General features: G+C 41.1%; 1 protein-coding gene across 27 annotated transcripts in view; it reads left to right on the plus strand.

Moving 5' to 3' along the window:
- Positions 1–25,652, plus strand: part of EPB41 (erythrocyte membrane protein band 4.1) — a 223,570-nt gene that overhangs the window by 176,482 nt on the left and 21,436 nt on the right. For 14 of the 27 annotated variants that reach the window (XM_032246649.1, XM_032246625.1, XM_032246624.1 and 11 more), the window contains 2 exons: positions 22,946–23,401; positions 24,593–24,721. The exons of 2 other annotated variants lie outside the window; for them this stretch is intronic. In XM_032246649.1, coding sequence (XP_032102540.1) covers positions 22,946–23,401; positions 24,593–24,721 — 585 coding nt within the window. The remainder of the gene's footprint in view (positions 1–22,945; positions 23,402–24,592; positions 24,722–25,652) is intronic. 11 more of the 27 variants (XM_032246626.1, XM_032246628.1, XM_032246631.1 and 8 more) reach the window with 2 other exon arrangements.

Genomic DNA, 25,652 nt, shown 5'->3' on the forward strand with positions numbered 1-25,652 from the left:
GGCAAGACCCCATCTCAAAAAAAAAAAAAAAAGAAAAAGAAAGAAAAGCTCTTATGCATTTACCACAGGTAATAATCAGCTATTCTCACTCTAGAACATATTATTAAGAATAAGGTACACATCTGTATAAAAAAACTCATCTTGGATGAGTGTGATATCATAAAGGGAACAATTATGTTTTCTAAAATACATTGCAGAGAGCAATTTGACACTTTTTTTCTTGTGTTTTACATGATATAGAAACATCAACTATATCAAACCCTTATGGGCTTTGATATATTTAGAGCATCAGGAGTAGAAAGTTTTTCTGTAAAGTGCCAAATAATAAATATTTTAGGCTTTGTAGGCTATATGGTCTGTCACAACCACTCAGGTTTGCCATTATAGAGTGAAAGTAGCATAGGTAACACATAAAATGAATGAATGTGATCATGTTCCAATCAAACTTTATGGACACTGAAATTTAAATTTCATATAATCTTACGTACCACTAAATATTATTCTATTAATTTCCTAACCATTTTAAAATACAAAACCATTCTTAGCTCATAGCCATACAAAAATAAGGAGAGGGTGGCTGGGTGCAGTGGCTTACACCTGTAATCCCAACACTTTGGGAGACCAAGGTGGAAGATCATTTAAGGTCAGGAGTTTGAGACCAGCTTGGCAAACATGATGAAACACCATCTCTACTAAAGATACAAAAATTATTAACTTCCAGTTTAATCAAATTGTTAAAAATTAATATTAAAATAAAAATAGAAAAATTAGCCAGATGTGGTGGCACACACCTATAATTCCAGCTATTCAGGAGACTGAGGCAAGAGAATCACCTGAACCTGGGAGGCAGATTTTGCAGTGAGCCAAAAAAAAAAAAAAAAAAAATGGAGAGGGTGAGATTTGGCCTGCTAGTTATAGTTTGCAGACCCCTGATATAGACCAGAAAAGTTGTTAATTACATTTGCTGCCTTTATACTGTTTTGGAGAGTTGTAGTTGGAATCTTAGCATCTTCATTCAATGTCAAAGTATTTTTTGACTTATTTATTATTAGAAATGGAAAACAAAAGATGAGACATTCATTTCTATTTATCAAACAGTCAAGGTACACCTGAACTGTAATCTAAAATATGTACTGCTGGGCATGGTGGTTCATGCCTATTATTCCAGCATTTTGGGAAGCTGAGGCAGGAGGATCACTTGAGACCAGGAGGATCACTTAGGTCCTGGAGTTCAAGAACCATCGCTGCCAAAAAAAAACATTAGCCAGGCATGATGGCATGCCTGTAGTCCCAGCTACACGGGAGCCTGAGGTAAGAAAATCATTTGAACCCAGGAGTTTGAGGTTGCACTGTGCTATAATCATGCCACTACACTCCACCCTGAGCAAGAGCAAGACCCTGTCTCTATGAAAATCATAATAATAAAAATAAAATATGTACCGTAACCACCACAGCACCCCATTTCTGACAGTTCTCCAAATTGCATTGTGTTAACTGTGATCTTATATTCAGTGATGGTGCTAGAGATCCTTTTCATTTGGTATGTATTTTAAGTATCCGCCTCCATTTCCCCCTAAGGATCGCTCAGGTGAACCACCCTCCTCAGCCTCCCAAAGTGTTGGGATTACAGGTATGAGCCACTTTCTTTATTCCCCCTGAGGAATAAAGAAACCACAATTCCCAAGTTCATCTTCTCTTTAGCCAAGTTTTAAGGATATGTAATGAACATGGTAAAGAAAGTAAAACGATTTTTTTTTTTTTAAGATGGGGTTTCACCAAGTTAATCAGGCTGGTCTTGAACTCCTGACCTCAAGTGATCTGCCCGCCTTGGCCTCCAATGGGCTTGGATTACAGACATGAGCCATCACGCCCAGCCACAATTTTTTTTTTTGAGACGAAGTTTCGCTCTTGTTGCCCAGGCTGGAGTGCAATGGCGTGATCTTGGCTCACTGCAACCTCTGCCTCCTAGATTAAAGCAATTCTCCTGCCTCAGCCTTCAGAGTAGCTGGGATTGCAGGTGCCCACCATCATGCTTGGCTAAGTTTTTGTATTTTTAGTAGAGACAGGGTTTCACCATGTTGGGCAGTCTGGTCTTGAACTCCTGACCTCAGGTGATCCACCTGCCTTGGCCTCCCAAAGTGCTGGGATTACAGGCATGAACCACCTCCCCCAGCCAGTAAAATGATTTTTACTCTGAGTTTTTGGTATACTTTAGTGTTTTAAGCACTAGTATAAATTTAAAATTGGGTATCTAATAAAACATTTTATTTAGAAGGGACCTTCTTTCTAGTTACTTTTCCCTTTTTGTTTTTTGTTATTGTTGTTGTTGTTGCTTTTTTGAGACGGAGTCTTGCTTTGTCACCCAGGCTGGAGAGCAGTCACGTGATCTCTACTCATAGCAACCTCCACCTCCCAGGTTCAAGTGATTTACCTGCCTCAGCCTCCCAAGTAGCTGGGATCACAGGCATGTGCCACCACACCTGGCTAGTTTTTGTATTTTTATTTATTTTTTGAGAAAATCTCAAAAAATAAAAAAAAAAAAAGAGATAGTCTTGCTCTGTCACCTAGGCTGGAGTCCAGTGACCTGATCTCCGCTCACTGCACCCTCAGCCTCCTGAGTTCAAGCAATTTTCCTGCCTCAGCCTCCCAAGTAGCTGGGATTACAGGCATGCACCACCGTGCCAGGCTAATTTTTGTATTTTTGATAGAGATGGGGTTTCCCCATGTTGACCAGTCTGGTCTCAAACTCCAGACCTCAGGTGATCCTCCTGCCTCAACCTTCCAAAGTGCTGGGATTACAGGCAAGAGCCACCTCGACCAGCAAGAAATCTATTTTGAAAGTAATAATTAGTGGCCAGGCAAGGTGGCTCATTCCTGTAATACCAGCACTTTGGGAGCCTGAGGCAGGAGGATCACCTGATGTCAGGAGTTCAAGACCAGCCTGGTCAACATGGGGAAACCCCATCTCTACTAAAAATACAAAAAATTAGCCAGGCGTGATTGCATGGGCCTGTAGTTCCAGTTACTTGGGAGGCTGAGGCAGGAGAATTGCTTGAACCTGGGTGGCAGAGGTTGCAGTTAGCCAAGATAGTGCCATTGTATCCAGCCTGGGTGACAAGAGCAAAACTCCATCTAAAAAAAACAAAAAGAAAGAAAAAAAGTAGATTTCTCGGAGGAAAATTTCCCAATTCACAGCCTATTTGGGCAGTATTTACCAATAAGTCAGAATAAAATAAATCAACATTTCTTTTGAAGTGTCTTTGTTCCCTATGTGACATGGTTGTATTCTGAAGAATTCCTTGATCTGTAGTTCGCTTGGGGAGGTGTTTTCTTTCTTTTATTCTTTTTTTTTTTTTTTTTTTTGAGAGGGGTCTTACTCTGTGGCCTAGGCCAAAGTACAGTGGCATGATCCCAGCTCACTACAACCTCCATGTCCCTGGTTCAAGCGATTCTCCTGCCTCAGTCCCCCAAGTAGCTGGGATTACAGGCACAAACCACCATGCTCGGCTAATTTTTGTATTTTTAGTAAAGACAGGGTTTCACCATTTTAGCCAAGCTGGTCTTGAACTCTGGACCTCAAGTGACCTGCCCACCTCAGCCTCCCAGAGTGCTGGGATTACAGTCATGAGGCGCTCTGCTCAGCCCCCTTTTTTCTTTTTTTGAAACAGGGTCTTGCTCTGTCACCCAGGCTGGAGTGCAGTGACTCAATCACAGCTCACTGAAGCCTCGAATTTCTGGCCTCAAGCAGTCCTCCCACCTCAGCCTCCCACATTGCTGGGACCACAGGTCTGTGGCTAAGAGATGGGGTTTCACCATGTTGCCCAGGCAGGTCTTGAACTCCTGAGCTCAGGCGATCCACCCTCCTCAGACTCCGAAAGTGCTAGAATTACAGGTTGTGAGCCATTGAGCCTGGTTTTGGCGAGGTGCTTTCTAATAAATCCTTAAGCACATGTTTCTTTCAATTCCCTTGTCCAGGATCCTTTCGCTCTGATACTTGGCTGAATAAATTAATTATTCATTAACAATTTAGCATGATATTTAAGCCTAAGAAATCTTTAGTTCCTTTGGGACATTTTCTTTGATATTTTTCTTACATTATTTGCTCTGTTAATGTGTAAACTTATGAATAAATCTTATTTATTGCAAATGTGATTCTGATTGCTACTGATCATTAAGGAAGTAGAAGTCAATAATGCTGTCATAGATCTACTACTAAAAAAATTAAAATGAGCCTCTGTCTCAGCTGATCAGCAAGAGACAGCTATCAGCTAGACTTTCTCTTGTTTTTCCTTACACTCACTCTTTGTGGTCCAATAGTTGATTGTCTGTTGCTTAGTCCTAAGGCAGAGACAACCTACTAGTGTGCATTCAGTTCTCAGAATATTGTTTTAAATCAGCTTTGAACTAATTTGATTATGCCAGGTTTTAAAAGTAATTTTTTTCTAACCAATTTAATTAGTCACTACAAAGATGTAGTTGTCACATCTGTTAGAAACATTTTAGTATGATGAATTTGTTTTTTATGGGCTTTTTAAAAGCACTGTACAAATTCGTAGTTATTAACTCTCCAGTATTGCTACTCTAATCTTATTGAAGAGTGAAGAATTGTGTGGGTGTAAGGAGAGCTTACTTCTGTGATATGAAGTCAGTCAACAGAAGGTATATCACTTTTATCTCTTACTTCACCTTACCTTAACTCTCACAGCTTCTCTTAACTCTCACAGCTCTAGATTTTATTGTATTATCCAGGTGATTATTTAAAACTAACGCTTCACATTTTAGAGTGGTCTGTTTACTAGCTCAAAGCATGTACCTTGTGATCTAAGTAAAATAACTTGGTAGTATTTCTCCAAAGCAGTGTTTCTTTTATGAGTTTGTTAAAAATGCTAACATAGAAAGCCATGTTCACTATTAAATGATTTTTCAAAAAGATAAAAATAGCTAGTTAATATTCAATAATAGTTTTCTATAATAATTTTTGTCTGTTGCATTGGTTCTGTAGAATCAAGGTAACTATTTCTTGGGTTTTTTGTTTTGTTTCGTTTTTGAGACAGTGTCTCACTCTGTCACTGAGGCTGGAATGCAGTGGCGTAATCTCGGCTCACGACAACCTCCACCTCCCAAGTTCAAGTTATTCTTGTGCCTCAGTCTCCTGAGTAGCTGGGATTACAGGCACCTGCCACCACGCCTGGCTAATTTTGTGTTTTTAGTAGAGATGGGGTTTCACCATGTTGCCCAAGCTGGTATCAAACCCCTGACCTGAAGTGATCCGCCCACCTCAGCCTCCCAAAATGCTGAGATTACAGGCATGAGCCTCTGCGCCCAGCCTAAAGGTAACTGTTTTCTAGATACAATTTTTTTTTAATGCTTATTATGACTTTAATCAATTTTTAGAACTGAGACTTCTGTGAAATCCTGCCAAACAAATTTAATTTTGTTCCATTCTAACTGTTCAGAGTTTTTGTGCTGGCCTTAGCTCCTTTATCTTCATCCCTCCACCCCTACCCTTCATAGTGTAATGAAATAAAACTGATCACCAAAGACTTATGGTCTCTTAGACTTGCTTAGTATAACCTGTGATATTTGCCCAAGCACTTTGACTTCTGTAGATCTATTCAGATTTGAGAACACTCATTTGATCTTTGGAGTCCTTGCTGGTGAGTGCAGTGTAAAGGCAAAATTTTCTATTACCTAATAGTTAAAATTTTGCATCCGGCATGGATTTTGAGGCTGTTTGCTTTTACATTCACCTATTCTGGGGATAATCTAATAACAGCACTGTTTAGGAAATTATAAAAACAATGTTTGATGGATAATTATCATTGACTAATTTCATTTGCTGTTCTTTGGAGAGGCTGCATTGTGGAATTATTTTCCTATCATAAGCAATTTTATCAACTCTAGTAAAGGCCTACATCTTCCAGAATAAGCCCCTTCATCCAGATTTTATACAAATGTAATCTTTGCATACCAGAGAATAGCAATAGACTGTGAAAATGACTTTGAGTTTCATGGAGAAGCTAGTGAGCACTATAAGGATATATTTCAAGTTAGAGACTAATAGCACACAACCTTTAAAAAAAAAAAAAAAAGACGAAGGGTACATCCAATAGAGAAAAATTAGAATGAATAGAAATGTGTTGCATGATAAAGAATGACACACTAGGCTCACGCCTGTAATCCCAGCACTTTGGGAGTCCCAGGCAGGCAGATCACAAGATCAGGAATTCAAGACCAGCCTGACCAACATGGTGAAACTCCATCTCTACTAAAAATACAAAAATTAGCTGAGTGTAGTGGCGTGTGCTTGTAATCCCAGCTACTTGGGAGGCTAAGGCAGGAGAATCTCTTGAACCTGGGAGGCGGGAATTGTAGTAAGCTGAGATTGTGCCACTGCACTCCAGCCTGCATGAGAAAGCAAGACTCGGTCTCAAAAAAAAAACAAAAAACACTAGAGGAACGGTGAAATTTAACATCACCTTTTGCTAGCCCATGGTTACTCTGTTGTTAGTTTATCCCCACCTTGAGTGTTTGTGATTCTGTTGTCCTTTTTTAAACTTCTAAGTGGCCTGAGTTTGCCACTGAAACTATATAAAACTATTATTTATCAAGCTTTTGGGGGTGGGAACCAGGGGATGTTTCTCTTTTCAGTAATTTTTGTTCTTCTGTCCTCATTTGTTTCCTTTTTTGGCTGAAGAATGGGCTTCTACTGCTTGACTTGTCATCTTGATGTGCTGTTTACACATGGCTTTTGCAAAAGAAGCCATTACCATATCTGATTTATCTTTTATTGCAAGTGCCCATTTAAAAGCATTTAACTTAAAAAAATTGTTTTAATCATCAGGCTAATGTTCCTACTGATTATTATACAGCCTAGGGAAATACTGATACAATTTTTCAAAATAGGAAATTACAAATATTTATATTAATGTATAAAGACATATGTTTTGCTCTTAAGAGTTTTCCCCTAGGCACTTAAAGCCTTTCTTTGCTGAGACATAACCTTGTCATGTTTTGTTAAAGAGAAGAATACAGAAACAAAGCACTCGCAATTAACTGATTTTATCAGGATTGAATTCCGACATTTTTTCGTTTGCATGTTGCGACCATCTGGGGGTATTATTTAAATACATTGTTGATAACTTAAGTGACTATAATATTTATTGTTTACTTTAGTTAAGAACCAGGAGCTGGACTCTTCTGCTGGGTATCTTCCTTCTGTGCTTAGCAAGATAACCTCGATTCCTGCTGGTTCTGTGGGCATTTGTACTGCAAAACATTTCTTACTGGGTTTGCAAAGCAAGGGTAATGTGCTCTGTGGGTGTATGTGTGTCTGTGCACCCCTCACCCCTACTCCCACTGCCATCTCTGTTCACTTTTTTTACTTGTCAAAGCTTATTTTTCTCAGTCTATCTAAATCTTATTAAAAAGTTTGATGAATCCCCTTTCCCAGACATATAAAAACAGTAATAACAGGTTTATGTATTAAAATTTCCTCAGATATTTGCATTTCAGCAAGCCACAAAGTCATTGCACAGATGATGGTGACTGATTACAACATTGGTCATATCATTAAGCAGTACTTACAAGGCCAGCCTTAAGTCTCATTTTATTTGACAGAATGGCAAAATAAAATGAATGTGAAAAACAATGGTATAGTTTAATAGATGTAGTAGATTGGGATTACATTGTGTCAAGTGACTGCAGAAGTATATGCTAAATCTCAGACTCTCTTTTTTTTTTTTTTTGAGTGGGAGTTTCGCTCTTGTTACCCAGGCTGGAGTGCAATGGCGCAATCTTGGCTCACCGCAACCTCCGCCTCCTGGGTTCAGGCAATTCTCCTGCCTCAGCCTCCTGAGTAGCTGGGATTACAGGCACGCACCACCATGCCCAGCTGATTTTTTGTATTTTTAGTAGAGACGGGGTTTCACTATGTTGACCAGGATGGTCTCGATCTCTTGACCTCGTGATCCACCCGTCTCAGCCTCCCAAAGTGCTGGGATTACAGGCTTGAGCCACCGTGCCCGGCCTCAGACTCTCTTTTTGAGGAAGAGTTAGTCATTTCAGGGAGCAAATGTGTGGGTAATAACAATATAGAAACATAAGTTTTGAGGCTTAGAAACTAATAAATCTCTGACATTTTAAAATGATTGCAAATTGTGTGACTAATCAGAAATATTCTATTTTCTTTTTTTTTTTTTTTTTGAGACGGAGTTTCGCCCTTGTTACCCAGGCTGGAGTGCAATGGCACGATCTCGGCTCACCGCAACCTCCGCCTCCTGGGTTCAGGCAATTCTCCTGCCTCAGCCTCCTGAGTAGCCTGGATTACAGGCAGGAGCCACCATGCCCAGCTAATTTTTTGTATTTTTTAGTAGAGACGGGGTTTCACCATGTTGACCAGGATGGTCTCGATCTCTTGATCTCATGATCCATCCGCCTCGGCCTCCCAAAGTGCTGGGATTACAGGCGTGAGCCACCGCGCCCGGCCTCTATTTTCTTTTTTAACAGACAGTATGCATCCCAAAACTGTCCATTATAAACAGCCTATCTGGTGTTCCTCCTGAGGATCTTGGTTCAGGAATATTTATGAAATATCCTCATAGTATGCCCATTTTAATTCTTCTGTCACAATTTCTTTCTTGAAAGTTGTGATGTTCTCTAAAATATGATGAGGACCTGTTTGAGAACTTGCCAACAAAAGCTGAAAGGAAGCGCAATTTTAGTTAAATCCATAGGCTTAGCCCACTTCAGGTGTTCAAGAAACACCATGTAGGGACTTTATGTCTTTATTGCTTTAGTTAATATTTCCTTGCAAAAAGTAATAGCTTAAGGAATGTAAATCATTCTGTATATGAATTATGATAGTATCAATCTATAGTGTATGTCACTAACCTAAAGTTATTGTTTAGATCAGTTTGGGGGATACTTTGATCTTTAATATTTTATATTCCCAATTGCTATCGTGATCATGACTTTGGCAAGAGAGTGATAATTTCCTTTGAGTATCTTCACTATTTCAGAGGTAGCTACCTAAGAAGAAGGTTTACTAAGGAATTAAATCACAGATAATCACTTTTTTTTTCTTTTTTTTTTTTGGAGAGTCTCGCTCTGTCTCCCAGGCTAGAGTGCGGTGGCTCGATCTTGGTTCACTGCAACCTCTGCCTGCAGGTTCAAGCAATTCTCCTTCCTCAGCCTTCCAAGTAACTGAGATTACAGGCACTCGCCACCATGCCCAGCTGTTTTTTTGTATTTTTAGTAGAGACAGGATTTCACCATGTTGGCCAGGCTGGTTTCAAACTGCTGACATCAAATGATCTGCCCACCTTGTGCTCCCAAAGTCCTAGGATTACAGGCGTTAGCCACTACACCTGGCCAACAACCACGTTTTTTTTTTTTGTTTTTTTTTTTTGAGACAGAGTTTCGCTCTTGTTACCCAGGCTGGAGTGCAATGGCGCGATCTCAGCTCTCTGCAACCTCCGCCTCCTGGCAATTCTCCTGCCTCAGCCTCCTGAGTAGCTGGGACTACAGGCACGCGCCACCATACCCAGCTAATTTTTTGTAGTTTTAGTAGAGACGGGGTTTCACCATGTTGACCAGGATGGTCTTGATCTCTTGACCTTGTGATCCACCCGCCTCAGCCTCCCAAAGTGCTGGGATTACAGGCTTGAGCCACCGCGCCCGGCCACAACCACATTTTAAATCATTTTCCTGATAATATCCCTGCTACCTCTGAATCAGAAAATATTGAAATATAATAAAGCTACAACTTAAAATATGAACTATTTCTTTTCCACCAGATATACAGATATATTAAATTCATCATCATTGACTTTGACTTTCTTTTTTTGTTTTTGAGACAGAGTTTTGCTGTCACCAGGTGCCAGGCCGGAGTACAGTGATGCAATCTCAGCTCACTGCAACCTCTGCCTCCTGGGTTCAAGCAGTTCTGCTGCCTCAGCCTCCCGAGTAGCTGGGACGCTACCTGGTGCACGCCACCACGCCCAGCTAATTTTTGTATTTTAGTAGAGAGGGGGTTTCACTATGTTGGTCAGGATGGTTTTGATCTCTTGACCTTGTGATCTGCCCACCTTGGCCTCCCAAAGTGCTGGGATTACAGCATGAGCCACTGTGCCTGGCCTCCTTTTTTTTTTTTTTCATCCCAAGTTTATAATCTCCCATGCTCAAGTGATCCTCCCATCTCAGCCTCCTCAATAGCTGGGACTGTAGGCACACGCCACCATACCTGGCTAATTTTTTGTATTTTTGGTAGAGATGGGGTCTTGCCACATTGCCCAGGCTGGTCTCGAACTTCTGGACTCAAGTTAGCCACCCGCCTTGGCCTCCCAAAGTACTAGGATTATAGGCATGAACCACCTCACCCAGCTGACTTTGACTTTCAAAACCAACTGACTAAATTACCAAGGTTTGATATTATATTCCCCTTATAAAAGAGAACTTTTATGCTACGTACCAGTTACTAAAATAATTATTTCCTCTAACTACTTTTTTCTTTCAGAAACCTATTAAGGCTTATTTTTTACTGTGTTTAAAAGACTTGGAAGATGTTAAAGATTTTTTAGCACTTTCTTCATAAATTCTTTACTAGACTCTTCAGGTTATAAAGATCATTTTACTACTGAAACCAGATACAAGAGCTTGCATAAGAAAGTACCTTTTTATTACAAAAGTAATACATACTCATTTTACAAAGGTTAGAAAATAGAGAAAAACCGGCCAGGTGTGATGGCTCACGCCTTGTAATCCCAGCACTCTGGGAGGCCAAGGTGGGCAAATCACAAGGTCAGGAGCTTGAGATCACCACGGCCAACATGGTGAAACCCCCATCTCTACTTAAAAAAAAAAAAAATACAAAAATTTGCTGGATGTGGTGGCATGTACCTGTAATCCCAGCTACTTGGGAGGCAGAAGCAGGAAAATTGCTTGAATCAGGGAGTTAGAGGTTGCAGTGAGCCAAGATTGCGCCACTGTGCTTTACGCTGGGCAACAGAGCAAGACTTCATCTCAAAAAGAAAAAAGAAAAGAAAAGAAAATAGAGGAAAACCCACAAACAAAAAGATCATTTGCAATCCCATGCTTTTCGTGTATTTTATTTTAGTATATCTTAAGATCTTTTTCATGTGTATATTTACATTGGAAAATATATTTTCAAATGGATACGAAATAAAGCATAGCTCATTATTAAAAGGAGGATTTAGTCTTTGAATTATATAGAAAGATAAAATGAGGCCGGGCGTGGTGGCTCACACCCTGTAATCCCAGCACTTTGGGAGGCTGAGGTGGGTAGATTACAAGGTCAGGAGATCGAGACCATCCTGGCTAACATGGTGAAACCCCATCTCTACTAAAAATATAAAAAATTAGTTTGGTATTGTGGCACGTGCCTGTAATCCAAGCTACTCGGGAGGCTGAGGCAGGAGAATCGCTTGAACCCGGGAGGCGGAGGTTGCAGTGAGCCGAGATCACACCGCTATACACCAGCCTGGGTGCCTGGGCGACAGAGTAAGACTCCATCTCAAAAAAAAAAAAAAAAAGATAAAATGAGACAATAACAAGGTGTTTTCCTCCTTTTAATAGAGAAAGAAGTTGTTTTTCTATTGCCACTCAAAGGTAAATTTGGTCTTCACTAAGTAGAGAACAAGTGACTAAATGTGTGGGGGTAAAATTACTACATAGGTACTCCAGAAAATTTTCAGGATATATTTTCACTTTGATCTCCTAAAGGATAAGACACTTGTAAGCATAACTGTGGTTCTTTTGATAGTCTCTTCAAATATGTAAATCCTTACTTCAAAAATAACCTGAAAAGAAAAAGACTCTGGATTGCATTTAATGGCGTGGCAGCAAAATACCTATAAAACACCATATCCTGCTTCTTCCCCTCCCCTCCCATCCCTTCCCCTCCCATCCCTTCCCCTCCCCTCCCCTCCTGGCAGAGTTTTGCTCTTGTTGCCCAGGCTGGAGTGCAATGGCATGATCTTGGCTCACCACAACCTCCACCTCCTGGGTTCAAGCTATTCTCCTGCCTCAGCCTTCCAAGTAGATAGGATTACAAGCATGTGCCACCATGCCTGGCTAATTTTGTGTTTTTAGTAGAGACAGGATTTCTCCATGTTGGTCAGGCTGGTCTTGAACTCCGACCTCAGATGATCCGCCTGCCTTGGATGATCTGCCCGCCTTGGCCTCCCAAAATGCTGGGATTACAAGCGAGTGCCACCGCACCTGGCCCATATCCTGCTTTTAATAATATCTGGAATCCACAACTCAAAAACGTAATTTGTAACTCATAAAGGCACATATATAATCAGGGTCTGATGATTCTGAGACATAGTCCCTTTGCATAAATAATTTTCAAGAGAAAACCTTTAGAAAAAAAGTCTCTTTTTTTCTTCCCTAAACCAAAAAAATACTGAATTATCATACTTAGCAGGAGCCATTGACTTTTTAAATGAAATTGAGAATCTTCAAATAATGTTCTGTTCAATTAAATATTTATCTAATTTTTTTCTTTTTTGCATATACCTTTGCAAATATCTATTTCTTTAATATATATTATTGAGACCAAGTAGATATCATTGCAGTACTAAATACAGGCAGCCAGTCTTTCTGTCATAGCACCTTTTTTTTTTTTTTTTTTTTTTTTTAGATGGAGTCTCCCTCCCATTGTGCAGGCTGGAGTGGTATGGTGTGAACTCAGCTCACTACAACCTCCACCTCCCACGTTCAAGCGATTCTCCTGCATCAGCCTCCTGAGTAGCTGGGATTATAGGCATGTGCCACCACGCTCAGTTAATTTTTGTATTTTTAGTAGAGATGGGGTTTCATTATGTTGGCCAGGCTGGTCTTGAACTCCTGACCTCAGGTGATCCACCCACCTCAGCCTCCCAAAGTACTAGGATTACAAGCATCAGCCAGCATCTTTTTTCTTATAGATTCCCCATCAGTTCAGGTAAGAAACATCTAGATTAACACCTTTGAATCACATTAAGTTTTTGCCTTTTTGTCACTGAGGATGGTTCAGACAGAGCCTTATATCAATGTATATACTTGAGAATATCCCTTTAAAGTTTTCAGGCTTATTTGGTGTGTGCAATTACAGTCTTATATAATCCAAAGGCCCTTCATGATGGTCACAGCCAAAGGCAACATCACTGTCAGTTAGAATTCTTTACTGATATTAAATGCCAAACTCTGGGCGTCTTGTGTCATGGAGACTTTATCTTTATGTCTTCTTCTGACCAGAGTGTTGTCTTCTGGCTTTTCAGCCTTTTTTTTTCTTTGAGACAGAGTTTTCCTCTTGTTGTCCAGGCTGGAGTGCAGGGGTGCGAACTAGGTGCACCACAACCTCCACCTCCCTGGTTCAAGTGATTCTCCTGCCTCAGCCTCCCGAATAGCTGGGATTACAGGCATAAGCCACCATGCCCAGCTAATTTTGTATTTTTAGTAGAGATGGGGTCTTTCCATGTTGGTAAGGCTGGTCTCAAACCCCCCACCTCAGGTGATCTACCCGCCTCGGCCTCCCAAAGTGCTGGGATTACAAGTGAGAGCCACCACACCCAGCCAGCCTTCTTATATGTAAAAATCTACTGTCAGCCACTAAGAACAGACTCTGTTAGGAGGACTTTAGACACTCTTTGTAGTTCTCAAAATTAGAGTCAGGTTTGTTATGTATTCTTCTGAGCTTAATAGGACATGTCCTGAAACTGGGCACAGTGGCATATGCCTGTAGTCCTAGCTAATCAGGAACCTGAGGTGAAAAGATCCCAAGATCCCTTGAGCCCAGGGATTTGAATCTTGCCTTGAGCAACATAGTGAGAGCCTATGTCTAAAAAATAAATATATATATAAGTAAAACAAATAGGACATGTCCTTTGGTCCTACTTGAAATACTTTCTGGTGTCATGGGAAGAAGATGGGCTTTAGAACTAGAGATAGATCTGAGTCTAAACACTAGCTGCCCATCTATTCATCTATACAATAGAAGTAATGACTATTTCATAATTATATTGTAAATAATTAAATGAGAAAACATGCTAAAGTATTTAGCACAGCACCTGGCACATGGTAAACACACAAAAATATTAGTTTTCTCTTATTTTACTGATGGAGGAGATTTAACGCCAGACTATGGGTCTGGTCAAGTGAGCCACTGTTTATGTTCTTTCTAAACATGCTTTTCTAAACATCTTAGTTACTAAATAGCACAGGACAAAGCAGAAGTTCTCATGTGACCTGAATTTACTTAACATACCTTCAGCAAGTTTTTACTGAGTATCTATTACATACCAAAAACTGTACAAGAAAGATAGAGAGCTAAGTAAGACAGCAACAAGCCCTCATCCCCCAAGAGGCTCATAGTCTAATAGAAAAGACAGATGAATATGCCAGTAATGATAGGGCACAATGGGAACAAAAGAGGAATCGTATGGCAGCCAAGGAAAATCTAGAAGAACTGACATTTGAGCTATGTGTGGACTTCCAGGCAGAAGGAATAACATTTACAAAGGCACAGAGGTAATAGAAAGATGCTCTATTCTAGGAACTACGTAATAGAAAGATGCTCTATTCTAGGAACTACAAATAGTTTTAAAGTAATGGGCAGAAGAATATATGTGGAGGTGTAGCTGGATGAAGCTGGAGAAAAAGGTAGGGATCAGATTTTGAAGTATTTTCTGTCCTACTAAAACCCACTGAAGGGCTTTAAACTAGAAAATTGAATTTTCAATGTTTAATTTTAGAAATAAGCACTTTAGCAGCAAAATAGAGGACAAATTCAAGGAAGGTTTGATAAGAGAAAGAAGGAAGGAAGAAAGGAAAGAAAAAACTGTTGAGGGCATTTTTGGTAATCTGGAAGAGGCATTATAAAAGCTTTAACAGGCTGGGCACAGTGGCTCACACCTGTAATCTCAACACTTTGGGAGGCCCTGGTGGGCAGATCACTTGAAGTTAGGAGTTCAAAACCAGCCTGGCCAACCTAGTGAAACCCCATCTCTACTAAAAATACAAAAATTTGCTGTGTGTGGTGGCACACACCTGTAATCCCAGCTACTTGGAAGCTGAAGTAGGAGAATCACTTGAACCAGGAAGGCGGAGGTTGCAGTGAGCCGAGATTACACTACTCTACTCCACCCTGGGAGAAGAGCTTGAACAAAGATAGTAAATGTGGGAATCAATGAGGGAAACATTAAAGCAAATAGATAGAGGAGATATTCAAATGGAATAAAAATGCCTTGATGACATAATCTCGGGGGGTTAGCGGATAAATGTAAGGAAGGAATTGAAGATGATTCTTAGAATTCTGGCATGGAAGACTAGATGGATGGAGATACCTTCTACCAGTATGACAGAAACGATGGGGGAAATTTGGTTGGCAAGCCCAGACAGCAGCAGAGATGAGTTTAGTTTACAGCAGGTTGCATTTTACACCCCTGAAGATGCTCAGCAAATAGCTGTCTGTGTTGTCCAAGAGATCTGGATAACAGTGTCAGCTGGAGAGGTTGATTTGACCGTATGTGAGAGTGCTGTAAGTGGTAACCCAACCCAACTGTTATGTTTTCCTTTTATTTCTGAAGCCTAATACATATTAGGTGCTCAGTAAACATTTGTTGAATTGAAATTATTGTACTGGGGCTTTTGTCATTGTTCTCTTCTATACATGCTTTGGAGAAAAAAAGATCTTGTCTAATTTAACTCAGCAGCAGGCAAGTTTGGGTCAGATGGTGCTGGCCTAAGCAATGTTTAGTTCACAAATAGCTTCTTTTTTTTTTTTTTTTTTTTTTTTTTGAGACACTGTCTTGCTCCGACACAGTGGCGCAATCTCGGCTCACTGCAACCTCCGCCTCCCAGTTCCAGTGACTCTTCCACCTCAGCTTCCCCAGTAGCTGGGACTACAAGCGAGCACCACCATGCCCGGCTAATATTTGTACTCTTTAGTAGAGATGGGGTTTCACCATGTTGGTCAGGATGGTCTCGATCTCTTGACCTCGTGATCTGCCCGCCTCGGCTTCCCAAAGTGCTTGGATTACAGGCATTAGCCACCGTACCCGACCCACAAATAGCTTCTTGATGACAGACTACCATTTATCACTTAAACAGACTGGCACAAAATTGGCTCTTACTTGATTATCTTAGGTATTTTTCTGATTATTAATTAGCCTTCTCAGTTGTGACAAATTATTTGAAGAAGCCTGAAAGTTCCTCCATGTGAATGGATATAGATAGCTATTCACAGTGCTAGGGCTAGCATGTAGCAATTTCAGAAAGCCTATTTGTTTAATACCAGCTGATCTATTTTTAGACAGCTCTATAGCCACTTGCCTGACTCGAAAGACACAATGAGGTTGGTTGTGGTGGCCCACACATGTAATCCCAGCACTTTGAGAGGCCAAGGCAGGTGGATCGTGAGATCAGGAGATCGAGACCATCCTGGCTAACATGGTGAAACACCATCTCTACTAAAAATACAAAAATTAACCGGGCGTGGTGGCATGCACCTGTAGTCCCAGATACTCAGGAGGCTGAGGCAGGAGAATTGGTTGAACCCAGGAGGCAGAGGTTGCAATGAGCCAAGATTGTGCCATTGCACTCCAGCCTGGGTGACACAGCAAGACTTCATCTCACACACACAAAAAAAGACACAGTGAGATAAGTGCCCTGGAAAGTAGCATAGCATCTTAACAGTATAACAAATATATTCTAGTGTCCCCTAGGCCCTAGCACATTATAGAAGCTCTACTCATTGGCTGGTTGAATTAAATGAATAAGTATAGTATTTTAGAATTCATAATATGGTTTCATATACAGTATGTTATTGTATTTGATCCTGAGAACCCTATAAAATATAAAATAATAAGCCAAGTATTCATTTTAAATATGAGGAAATTCATATACTCTCAGGAAGAATATTTGCTGTATCCCAGATACATTTTCAGACAGAGAAGCCCTGTTGTCAGTCTTTCAATTCCATCTTTCATATCCTAAGTCATATTTCTTATCAGCCAATGAAAGATCTACCTAATATGAATTCAACTGGTGCCCATTTGAGATGCTGTTGAGTTGCATGTTTCAAGATGGCTTGGGAGTGAAGCTGGCCTAAAGTTCCTGAGTGCAGTACGTCTTTCCTTGCCTTTATGGAGCCCTGGTTAATATTTATCACAATGAAGGCTGGTTTACAAGTTAAGAAGCAGCAGCGATTTTTCTAATATAATACATTTAACATTGATTTGAGCACTAAAATGTATAAGCTGGTTCAAACTATGTTGTTTACTCATAGGAAGACCTTCTTTCTTTGTTTGTTTTTTTGAGACAGGGTTTCACTGTTGTTGCCCAGGCTGGAGTGCAATGGTATGATCTCAGTTCACCACAACCTCTCCCTCCTGGGTTCAAGTGATTCTCTTGCCTCAGCCTCCCGTGTAGCTGGGATTACAAATATGTACCACCACACCCGACTAATTTTGTGTTTTTAGTAGGGACGGGGTTTCTCTCCCCGTTGGTCAGGCTGGTCTCAAACTCCTGACCTCAGGTGATCCACCCACCTTGGCCTCCCAAAGTCCTGGGATTACAGGCGTGAGTCACCGCACCTGGCCAGGAACACCTTCTTAAGAGTCCCTTTCTTTACTGTTTCTCTGTGGTTTATAATATGGTCGAAGGTTCTTACCAAGATTTCATGCCTAAGGGGCTTATATACAGCTTTCTGGTGAGCACATGCAGATGTCACTTGCCATGACATTTGGCTTTGGCTAGGTTATTTCTTTTTCTTCTTTTAATGTTTATTTTAGGTTCCTGGGTACATGTGCAGATTTGTTATGTAGGTAAATTTGTGTCATGGGGGTTTGTTTTACAGATTATTTCCTCACTCACCCAAGCACTAAGCCTAGTATTCAATGGTTATTTTTTCTAATCCTTTCCTTTCTCTCACCCCCTACCCTCAAGTCGGTTCCAATGTCTGTTGTTCCCCTCCTTGTATCCATGTGTTCTCATCATTTAGGTCCCACTTGTAAGTGAGAACATGCAGTATTTGCTTTTATTGTTCATGTGTTAGTTTGCTAAAGATAATGACCTCCAGCTCCATCCATGTTCGTACAAAGGACATGATCCTGTTCTTTTTTATGTCTGCATAGTAATCCATGGCATATATGTACCACATTTTCTTTATCCAGTCTGCCATTGATGGGCATTTAGGTTGATTTCGTATCTTTGCCATTGTGAGTAGTGCTATAATAAACATACGCATGCATGTCTTAATGGTAGAATGATTTATATTCCTTTGGGTATTTACCTCATAATAGGATTGCTGGGTCAAATGGTAGTTCTCTTTTAGCTCCTTGAGGAATCACCACACTGCTTTCCACAGTGGCTGAACTAATGTACACTCTCACCAACAGTGTGTAAGGATTCCCTTTTCTCTGCAACCTCACCAGCATCTGTTACTTTTTGACTTTTTATAATAGCCATTCTGACTGGATGATATCTCACTGTGGTTTTGATTTGCAGTCCTCTAATGACCAGTAATACTGAGCCTTTTTTCTTATGCTTTTTGGCTACCTGTCTGTCTGCTTTTGAAAAGTGTCTGTTCGTGTCCTTTGCCCGTTTTTTAGTGGGGTTGTTTTTTCTTGTAAACTTGTTTAAGTTTCTTATAGATGCTGAATATTAGACCTTTGTCACATAATTTGCAAATATTTTCTCCAATTCTGTAGGTTGTTTACTCCATTGATAGTTTCTTTCGCTATGCAGAAGCTCTTAAGTTTAATTAGATCCCATTTGTCAGTTTTTGCTTGTGTCACGATTGCTTTTGGCATCTTCATCATAAAATCTTTGCCAGTTTTTAGCTAGGTGCATCATAAAATCTTTGGCAGTTCTTAGCTAGGTTAGCTCCCAGCACTTTGGGAGGCTAAGGCAGGCAGATCACCTGAGATCAGGAGTTCAAGACCAGCCTAGCCAACATGGAGAATCCCCATCTCTACTAAAAATACAAAAATTAGCCGGGTGTGGTGCTACATACCTGTAGTCCCAGTTACTCTGGAGGCTGATGCAGGAGAATTGCCTGAACTCAGGAGGTGGAGGTTGCAGTGAGCCAAGACCACTCCAACCTGGGCAACAGAGTGAAACTCCGTCTCCAAAAATGTATAATCAGTTCCTATCCTATGACCAGAATGGGTATTGCGTAGGTTGTCTTCCAGGGTTTTTATTAGTTTTAGGTTTTTAAGTCTTTTTTTTTTTTTTTTTTTAATGGAGTCTCACTCTGTCGCCCAGGCTGGAGTGCCGTGGTGTGATCTTAGCTCACTGCAACCTCCGCCTCCTAGGTTCAAGCAATTCTTCTGCCTCAGCTTCCTGAGTAGATGGGACTACAGGCACATGCCACCACACCTAGCTAATTTTTGTATTTTTAGTAGAGAAGGGGTTTCACCATATTGGTCAGGCTGGTCTTGAACTCCTGACCTCATGATCTGCCCACCTGGGCCTCCCAAAGTGCTGGGATTACAGGTGTAAGCCACTGTGCCTAGCCACAGTAAGTCTAATACATCTTGAGTTGAGTATAGAGTATTTTGTATAGAGTATAAGGAAAGGATCCAATTTCAATATTGTGTATATAGCTAACCAGTTATTGCAGCACCATTTATTGAGTAGGGCATCCTTTCCCCATTGCTTGTTTCTGTCAGCTTTGCCGAGGATCAGATAGTTGTAGTTGTGTGGCCTTATTTCTAGGTTCGCTATTCTTTTTCATATGTCTGTTTTCATACCAATGTACCATGTTGGTATTTGTTAGGGTTTTTGTTTTGTTTTGTTTGAGGTAGAGTCTCACTCTATCGCCGAGGCTGGAGTGCAGTGGTGTGATCTCAGCTTACCACAACCTCCACCCTCTGGGTTTAAGCGATCCTCCTGCCTCAGCTTCCCAAGTAGTTGGGACTACAGGCATGCGCCACCATGCCCAGCTAATTTTTAAATTTTTGTAGAGACGGGGTTTTGCCATATTGACCAGATTGGTCTCGAACTCCTGACCTCAGGTGATCTGCCTGCCTCAGCCTCCCAAAGTGCTGGGATTACAGGCATGAACCACCATGCCCAGCCCACCATGCTGTTTTGGTTACTGTAGCCCTATAGTATTGTACAGATCTTTAACCTTCCTGGTTACCTGGCCCTCCTAGGTATTTTATTTTCTTTTTCTGGCAAGGTTATTTATTTTTCTTTTTCTTTTTTTTTTTTGTGGGGGACGGAGTTTCGCTCTTGTTACCCAGGCTGGAGTGCAATGGCGTGATCTCGGCTCACCGCAACCTCCGCCTCCTCGGTTCAGGCAATTCTCCTGCCTCAGCCTCCTGAGTAGCTGGGATTACAGGCACGCGCCACCATGCCCAGCTAATTTTTTGTATTTTCAGTAGAGACGGGGTTTCACCATGCTGACCAGGATGGTCTCGATCTCTTGACCTCGTGATCCACCCGCCTCGGCCTCCCAAAGTGCTGGGATTACAGGCTTGAGCCACCGCGCCCGGCCCGGTTATTTATTTTTCAAATGACTCATTCATTTTCTACTAGTGTGAATTCCTTCTTCTACCTAGCCCCTTTCTTTTAACTTTAGGAATAGGTCCATCTACCGTGATTATATCTTCTCATCCACATTCTCTTCCATGTATAGTGGTCCCTCAGTATCAGTGGGGCCTTGATTCCAGGATATCCCCTGAATACCAAAATCCACAAATACTCAAGTCTTAGGTATAAAATGACATAGTATTTACATATAACCTATGCATATCTTCCTGTATACTTTAAATCATCTCTAGATTACTCATAATACCTAATACAATATAAACACTATGTAAATAGCTGTTATACTGTATCCTTTTTTTTTTTTTTTTTTTTTTTTTGAGATGGAGTGTGGCACCCTCACCCAGGCTGGAGTGCGGCACCCTCACCCAGGCTGGAGTGCAGTGGCGCAATCTTGGCTCACTGCAATCTCCACCTCCTGGGTTCAAGCATTTCTCCTGCCTCAGCCTCCTGAGTAGCTGGGACTACAGACGTGCGCCACCACACCCAGCTAATTTTTTTGTATTTTTAGTAGAGACAGAGTTTCACCATGTTGGCCAGGATAGTCTCCATCTCTTGACCTCGTAATCCACCTGCCTTGGCCTCCCAAAATGCTGGGATTACAGGCATGAGCCACTGCACCTAGCCGTTTTACTGTATTCTTTAGAGAACAGTGACAAGAGAAAAGTTTGTACATGTTCAGCACAGATGTAATTTTTTCCAAATACTTTCAATCCATGGTTGGTTGAATCCATGGATGTAGAACCCACCAATATAGGGTCCTGACTCTACTTGCTTTAGAACTGTTTTTTTTCCTGTGAAGTGAGGTATTCTACCCAGGAGGGAGCTCCGTGTTTCCAGGATTTCTCTTGGAGGTTGGAGGTGTTGTGTCATTTCAGCTGCTGGGTAATTTTAATTGTTTACAAAGAAACATTTCACTTTTTTTTTTTTTTTTTTTTGGTGGAGTTTTGCTCTTGTTGCCCAGGCTGAAGTACAATGGTGTGATCTCAGCTCACCGCAACCTCCACTGCCCAGGTTCAAGCGATTCTCCTGCCTGAGCTTCCTGAGTAGCTGGGATTACAGGCATGTGCCACTACACCCGGCTAATTTTGTATTTTTAGTATAGACGGGGGTTTCTGCATGTTAGTCAGGCTGGTCTCAAATTCCCGACCTCAAGTGATCCACCCACCTTGGCCTTCCAAAGTGCTGGGATTACAGGCATGAGCCACCGAGCCCGGCCACATTTCACAATTTATAATATCATGTTTGATGTCATGACAGTGATTTAAGTAAGCCTGTGCTAGATGTACTCAACATCTGTCTCTCTGGCAACTAGTCTAGATTTTAGCTTCTCCATGCAGGGCTAGTGTGAGGATACATATGGTTTGGAAATATGAAACATTTACAACCTGATTAGCTTCCTCAAGAATATGTTTTGCACCTGGGCGCAGTGGCTCATGCCTATAATCCCAGCACTTTGGGAGGTTGAGGCAGGTGAATCGCAAGGTGAGGAGTTTAAGACCAGCCTGGCTGACATGGTGAAACCCTGTCTATACTAAAAAATAAAAATAAAAAAGTTAGCTTAGTATGGTTGCAGGCGCCTGTAATCCCAGCTACTTAGGAGTCTGAGGCAGGAGAATTGCTCGAACCCGGGAGGCGGAGGTTACAGTGAGCCAAGATTGTGCAACTGTACTCCATCCTGGGCAACAGAGAGAGACTGTCTCAAAAAAAAAAAAAAAAAAAAAAATGTTTTGCCTGCAATCCCACCACTGCGAGAGGCCATGGTTGGAGGATTACGGGAGGCCAGGAGTTTGAGATCAGTCTGGACTACATAGTAAGACCCTGTTTCTACAAAAAAATTTAAAACTTAGCCAGGTTTTGTGGTACATGCTTATAGTTCTAGCCATTCTAGAGGCTGAGGCAGAGGATCTCTTAAACCCGGGAATTCAAGACTGCAGTGAGCTATGGACACACCACTGCACTCCTTCCTGGGTGACAGAGTGAGACCCTGTCTCAAAAAAAAAAAAGAATATAAAATAATATATTTTGATTGACTCACAAATTATGTTGTGTCCTGTGCATAGTAATAACTTAGGAATTTAGGAATGACAACATAACTCCTTTAAGTATGTTACACAAGGAAGATTATAGGAATACAGACTGCTGGGTAATTGTTTTTCAGATTAACAATGATATAGAAATAGGACCAAAATGAGGTTGGAACTGCTTAAGCTGCTGATAATGTGTAGTGAACAGCAGTTCTTCCTTTTGACCATGTTATCAGTTAAGATTCTTAGTTTATATTAGTAGCAATATTGTTGAGTCTTCCAAAATCATTGTTGAATCTCAGAGTTCATTCCCCCACTTATACCTAATCTTCTTGTTTTTGTATGTGTTCATTCATTTGTAGAGTATAAATGGCATTCGCACAGAGGAGGTGGCTGTCGTGACAAAGGGGCCATCTACTAACCCTGACTCTGAATGGGAGGGTCCCAAGCATTCAGTAGTTCCTAGTAAAAGCCAGATGACCACCCCGTCGGAGTCTCTGCAAAGCTTTGCCTTTGGCTCCCTCTCCATAAGCAGCAAGGAGGCAGAAGAGAAGGAGGAGGGGACAGCTGGCTATCTTGATATTAAGGAGATGCCAAAAGGCCCAACTGGGGAATCTATAGGAGTGGAGGAACAGGCCAGTGCCTTAAAGTTCTCAGGAACACCAGCTTCCTGTCAGCTACAACCTGGTGAAAAAAAGGCAGAGAGTAGTGGAGAACATGTCACACCAGGAGAGCCACTTGGAAAACAAAATGGATCATTTCTTGACTTTCATGTGGGTAACCAGTTCCAGTTCCCCACCCTCATTCGAAGTTTCCAGGTAGTAACTTACTCAATGATGCAGGTCTAATGACTGTCTTTGGAAAAGGGCCAGAATCTGTCCTGTGGAAGAGGTGGTGGTGGTGTGGTGAGGGTAGTGGCCTCCCTGCTGTTTTCAAAAGCACAGAGTAAAATTAAAGCCTTTGATTGTGCCAAAGAAATTCATTCAGAGCAATTAATTCCATGACCAGAAATGCTTTCTTCTCTAACAAAACTCCAGTTATTGGTCTTTGTGAAGCTGGTTAAGTGGGTTCATCTTTTCATTGCTCAAGTGTGGGCTTTGGAAAGAGGTGAATTGCAGTGACTTCTGAGGAGGCTTCAGTATTCTAAGACCATGCTCAAAAAATTCAAATACTCTTAATTAAAGGAGCAACTCATCTTCTTACGAGATTGCAGGCCCCAAATAATTTATGTACTGCAGCCACATTGTGCAGCCCACCACTCCCACCCAAGGGGCTTCTAGGATCCTAGGCACTGACTTCTTATGCTAAGGTGGTTGGCCACTTAACCTTATCCCACAATCAATTGGTAGTTTCAGGGTGATTTGTACTCCTGGGGAAAGTGAGCAGATGGATAAGGCGGCCTTTGATATTCCTCTAATGTTCATTCTTCTGAAATTCTGGGATTAATCACCAGGTGGTGGTTGAACTGATTTTTTTTTCTTTCCAGTTTTCCAAATACTGTCTCTTCTCAATAACTCCAAAGTGAATGTCTGACATTGATTTGAAAGAAGTTAATTAATCTGAGGGTAATGCGTTCCATTGCCACTGCTGTTTCATGTACCATTTGTGCTTAGTGGAGAAAATGTGGCTGATTTTCTTAATTATAATGGTACAGACACAAGGACAAATCAAAGTGATTGCTATTTGGCAAACCGTTTTACATTCAGATTCTGAAGGTCAGCCTGAAGTGTTTTATATCACCAATCATAACTGTCTGATCTTACAGCTTTCCATTAAGCTTATGAAAGTGATTATAGTAATGCTGTTTTTTAATATCCCTCATAATTTGACACCTTGTCAGGGTTGCTTTGGAATACTGTTGAAGTCTTGGGCAGGGTAAACACCTTTGGAGATTGAGCTAGCCCTTTACTTAATCAAAGCTAACACTTTGATCAGATCAGTGTCAGAAGATTACTTCTCCACTACCTTCAGAAACACTCTAGTAACTCTCTTTCCTTACTGCTTCACAGCCTCCCCTGGTGAAGACTCAAACTGTCACAATCTCAGATAATGCCAATGCTGTGAAAAGTGAAATCCCAACCAAAGACGTCCCTATTGTCCACACTGAGACCAAGACCATCACTTATGAGGCTGCCCAGGTAGGATATGGTTTGATGTTTCAGAACTAGACTGCAAACAAAATTAATAACCTTTCTTCACAGAGTTTCCAGTCATTTATCGCAAAGAATACCAGGTTTTGGGGGGGGCAGTTCTTTTTAGAAGAGATTAGTGGTCTAAGAATGTCCCAGACTACTTTATTTAAAGCAAAAAAATTGAACAGGGCACACTTGTGTGTGCCTGTAGTCCCAGCTACTCTGAGGCTGATGTGGGAGGATCTCTTGAGCCCAGGAAACTCCATCTGAAAAAAAATTTTTTGAAGCAAAATTGTCTTAGATCTGATTGTTTATATCCACCCAATTCATTTGCATAACACAGTCTAGTGTAATGGTTGAGAACGTGGGCTTTGGGTCCAAAAAAACCTGAGTTCATATCCTAGCTCCTCCATTTACTAACTTGGACAAGAAATTGAATATCTCTGAGCCTTGATCTCCCCTGCCGATGATGTTAATATCTACCTCATGGTGTTACGAGGATTTAAGTTTTTTTGTTGTTGTTGTTTTTTAAGTTCTTTTCTTTTTTCTTTCTTTTTTTATTTTTTTGAAACGGAGTTTCACTCACTCTGTCGCCCAGGCTGGAGTGCAGTGGCGTGATCTCAGCTCACTTCAACCTCCGCCTCCCTAGTTCAAGTGATTCTTCTGCCTTAGTTCCTATAGTCATGCACCACCACGCCTGGCTCATTTTTTTTTTTTTTTTTTTTTTGTAATTTTGAGTCAGCTCACCATGTTGGCCAGGCTGGTCTTGAACTCCTGACCTCAAGTGATCTGTCTGCCTTGCTCTCCTAAAATGCTGGTATTATAGTTATTTTTAGAAGAGATTACTGGTGAGCCACCACGCCTGACCAAATTTTCTTTTTTGAGACAGTGTCTCTCTCTGTTGCCCAGGCTGAAGTGCAGTGGCACAATCTCAGCT

The sequence above is a fragment of the Sapajus apella genome, unplaced genomic scaffold (genome assembly GCF_009761245.1).
Source record: "Sapajus apella isolate SASKATOON/1434 unplaced genomic scaffold, GSC_monkey_1.0 scaffold62, whole genome shotgun sequence".
Taxonomy (NCBI): Eukaryota; Metazoa; Chordata; class Mammalia; order Primates; family Cebidae; genus Sapajus; species Sapajus apella.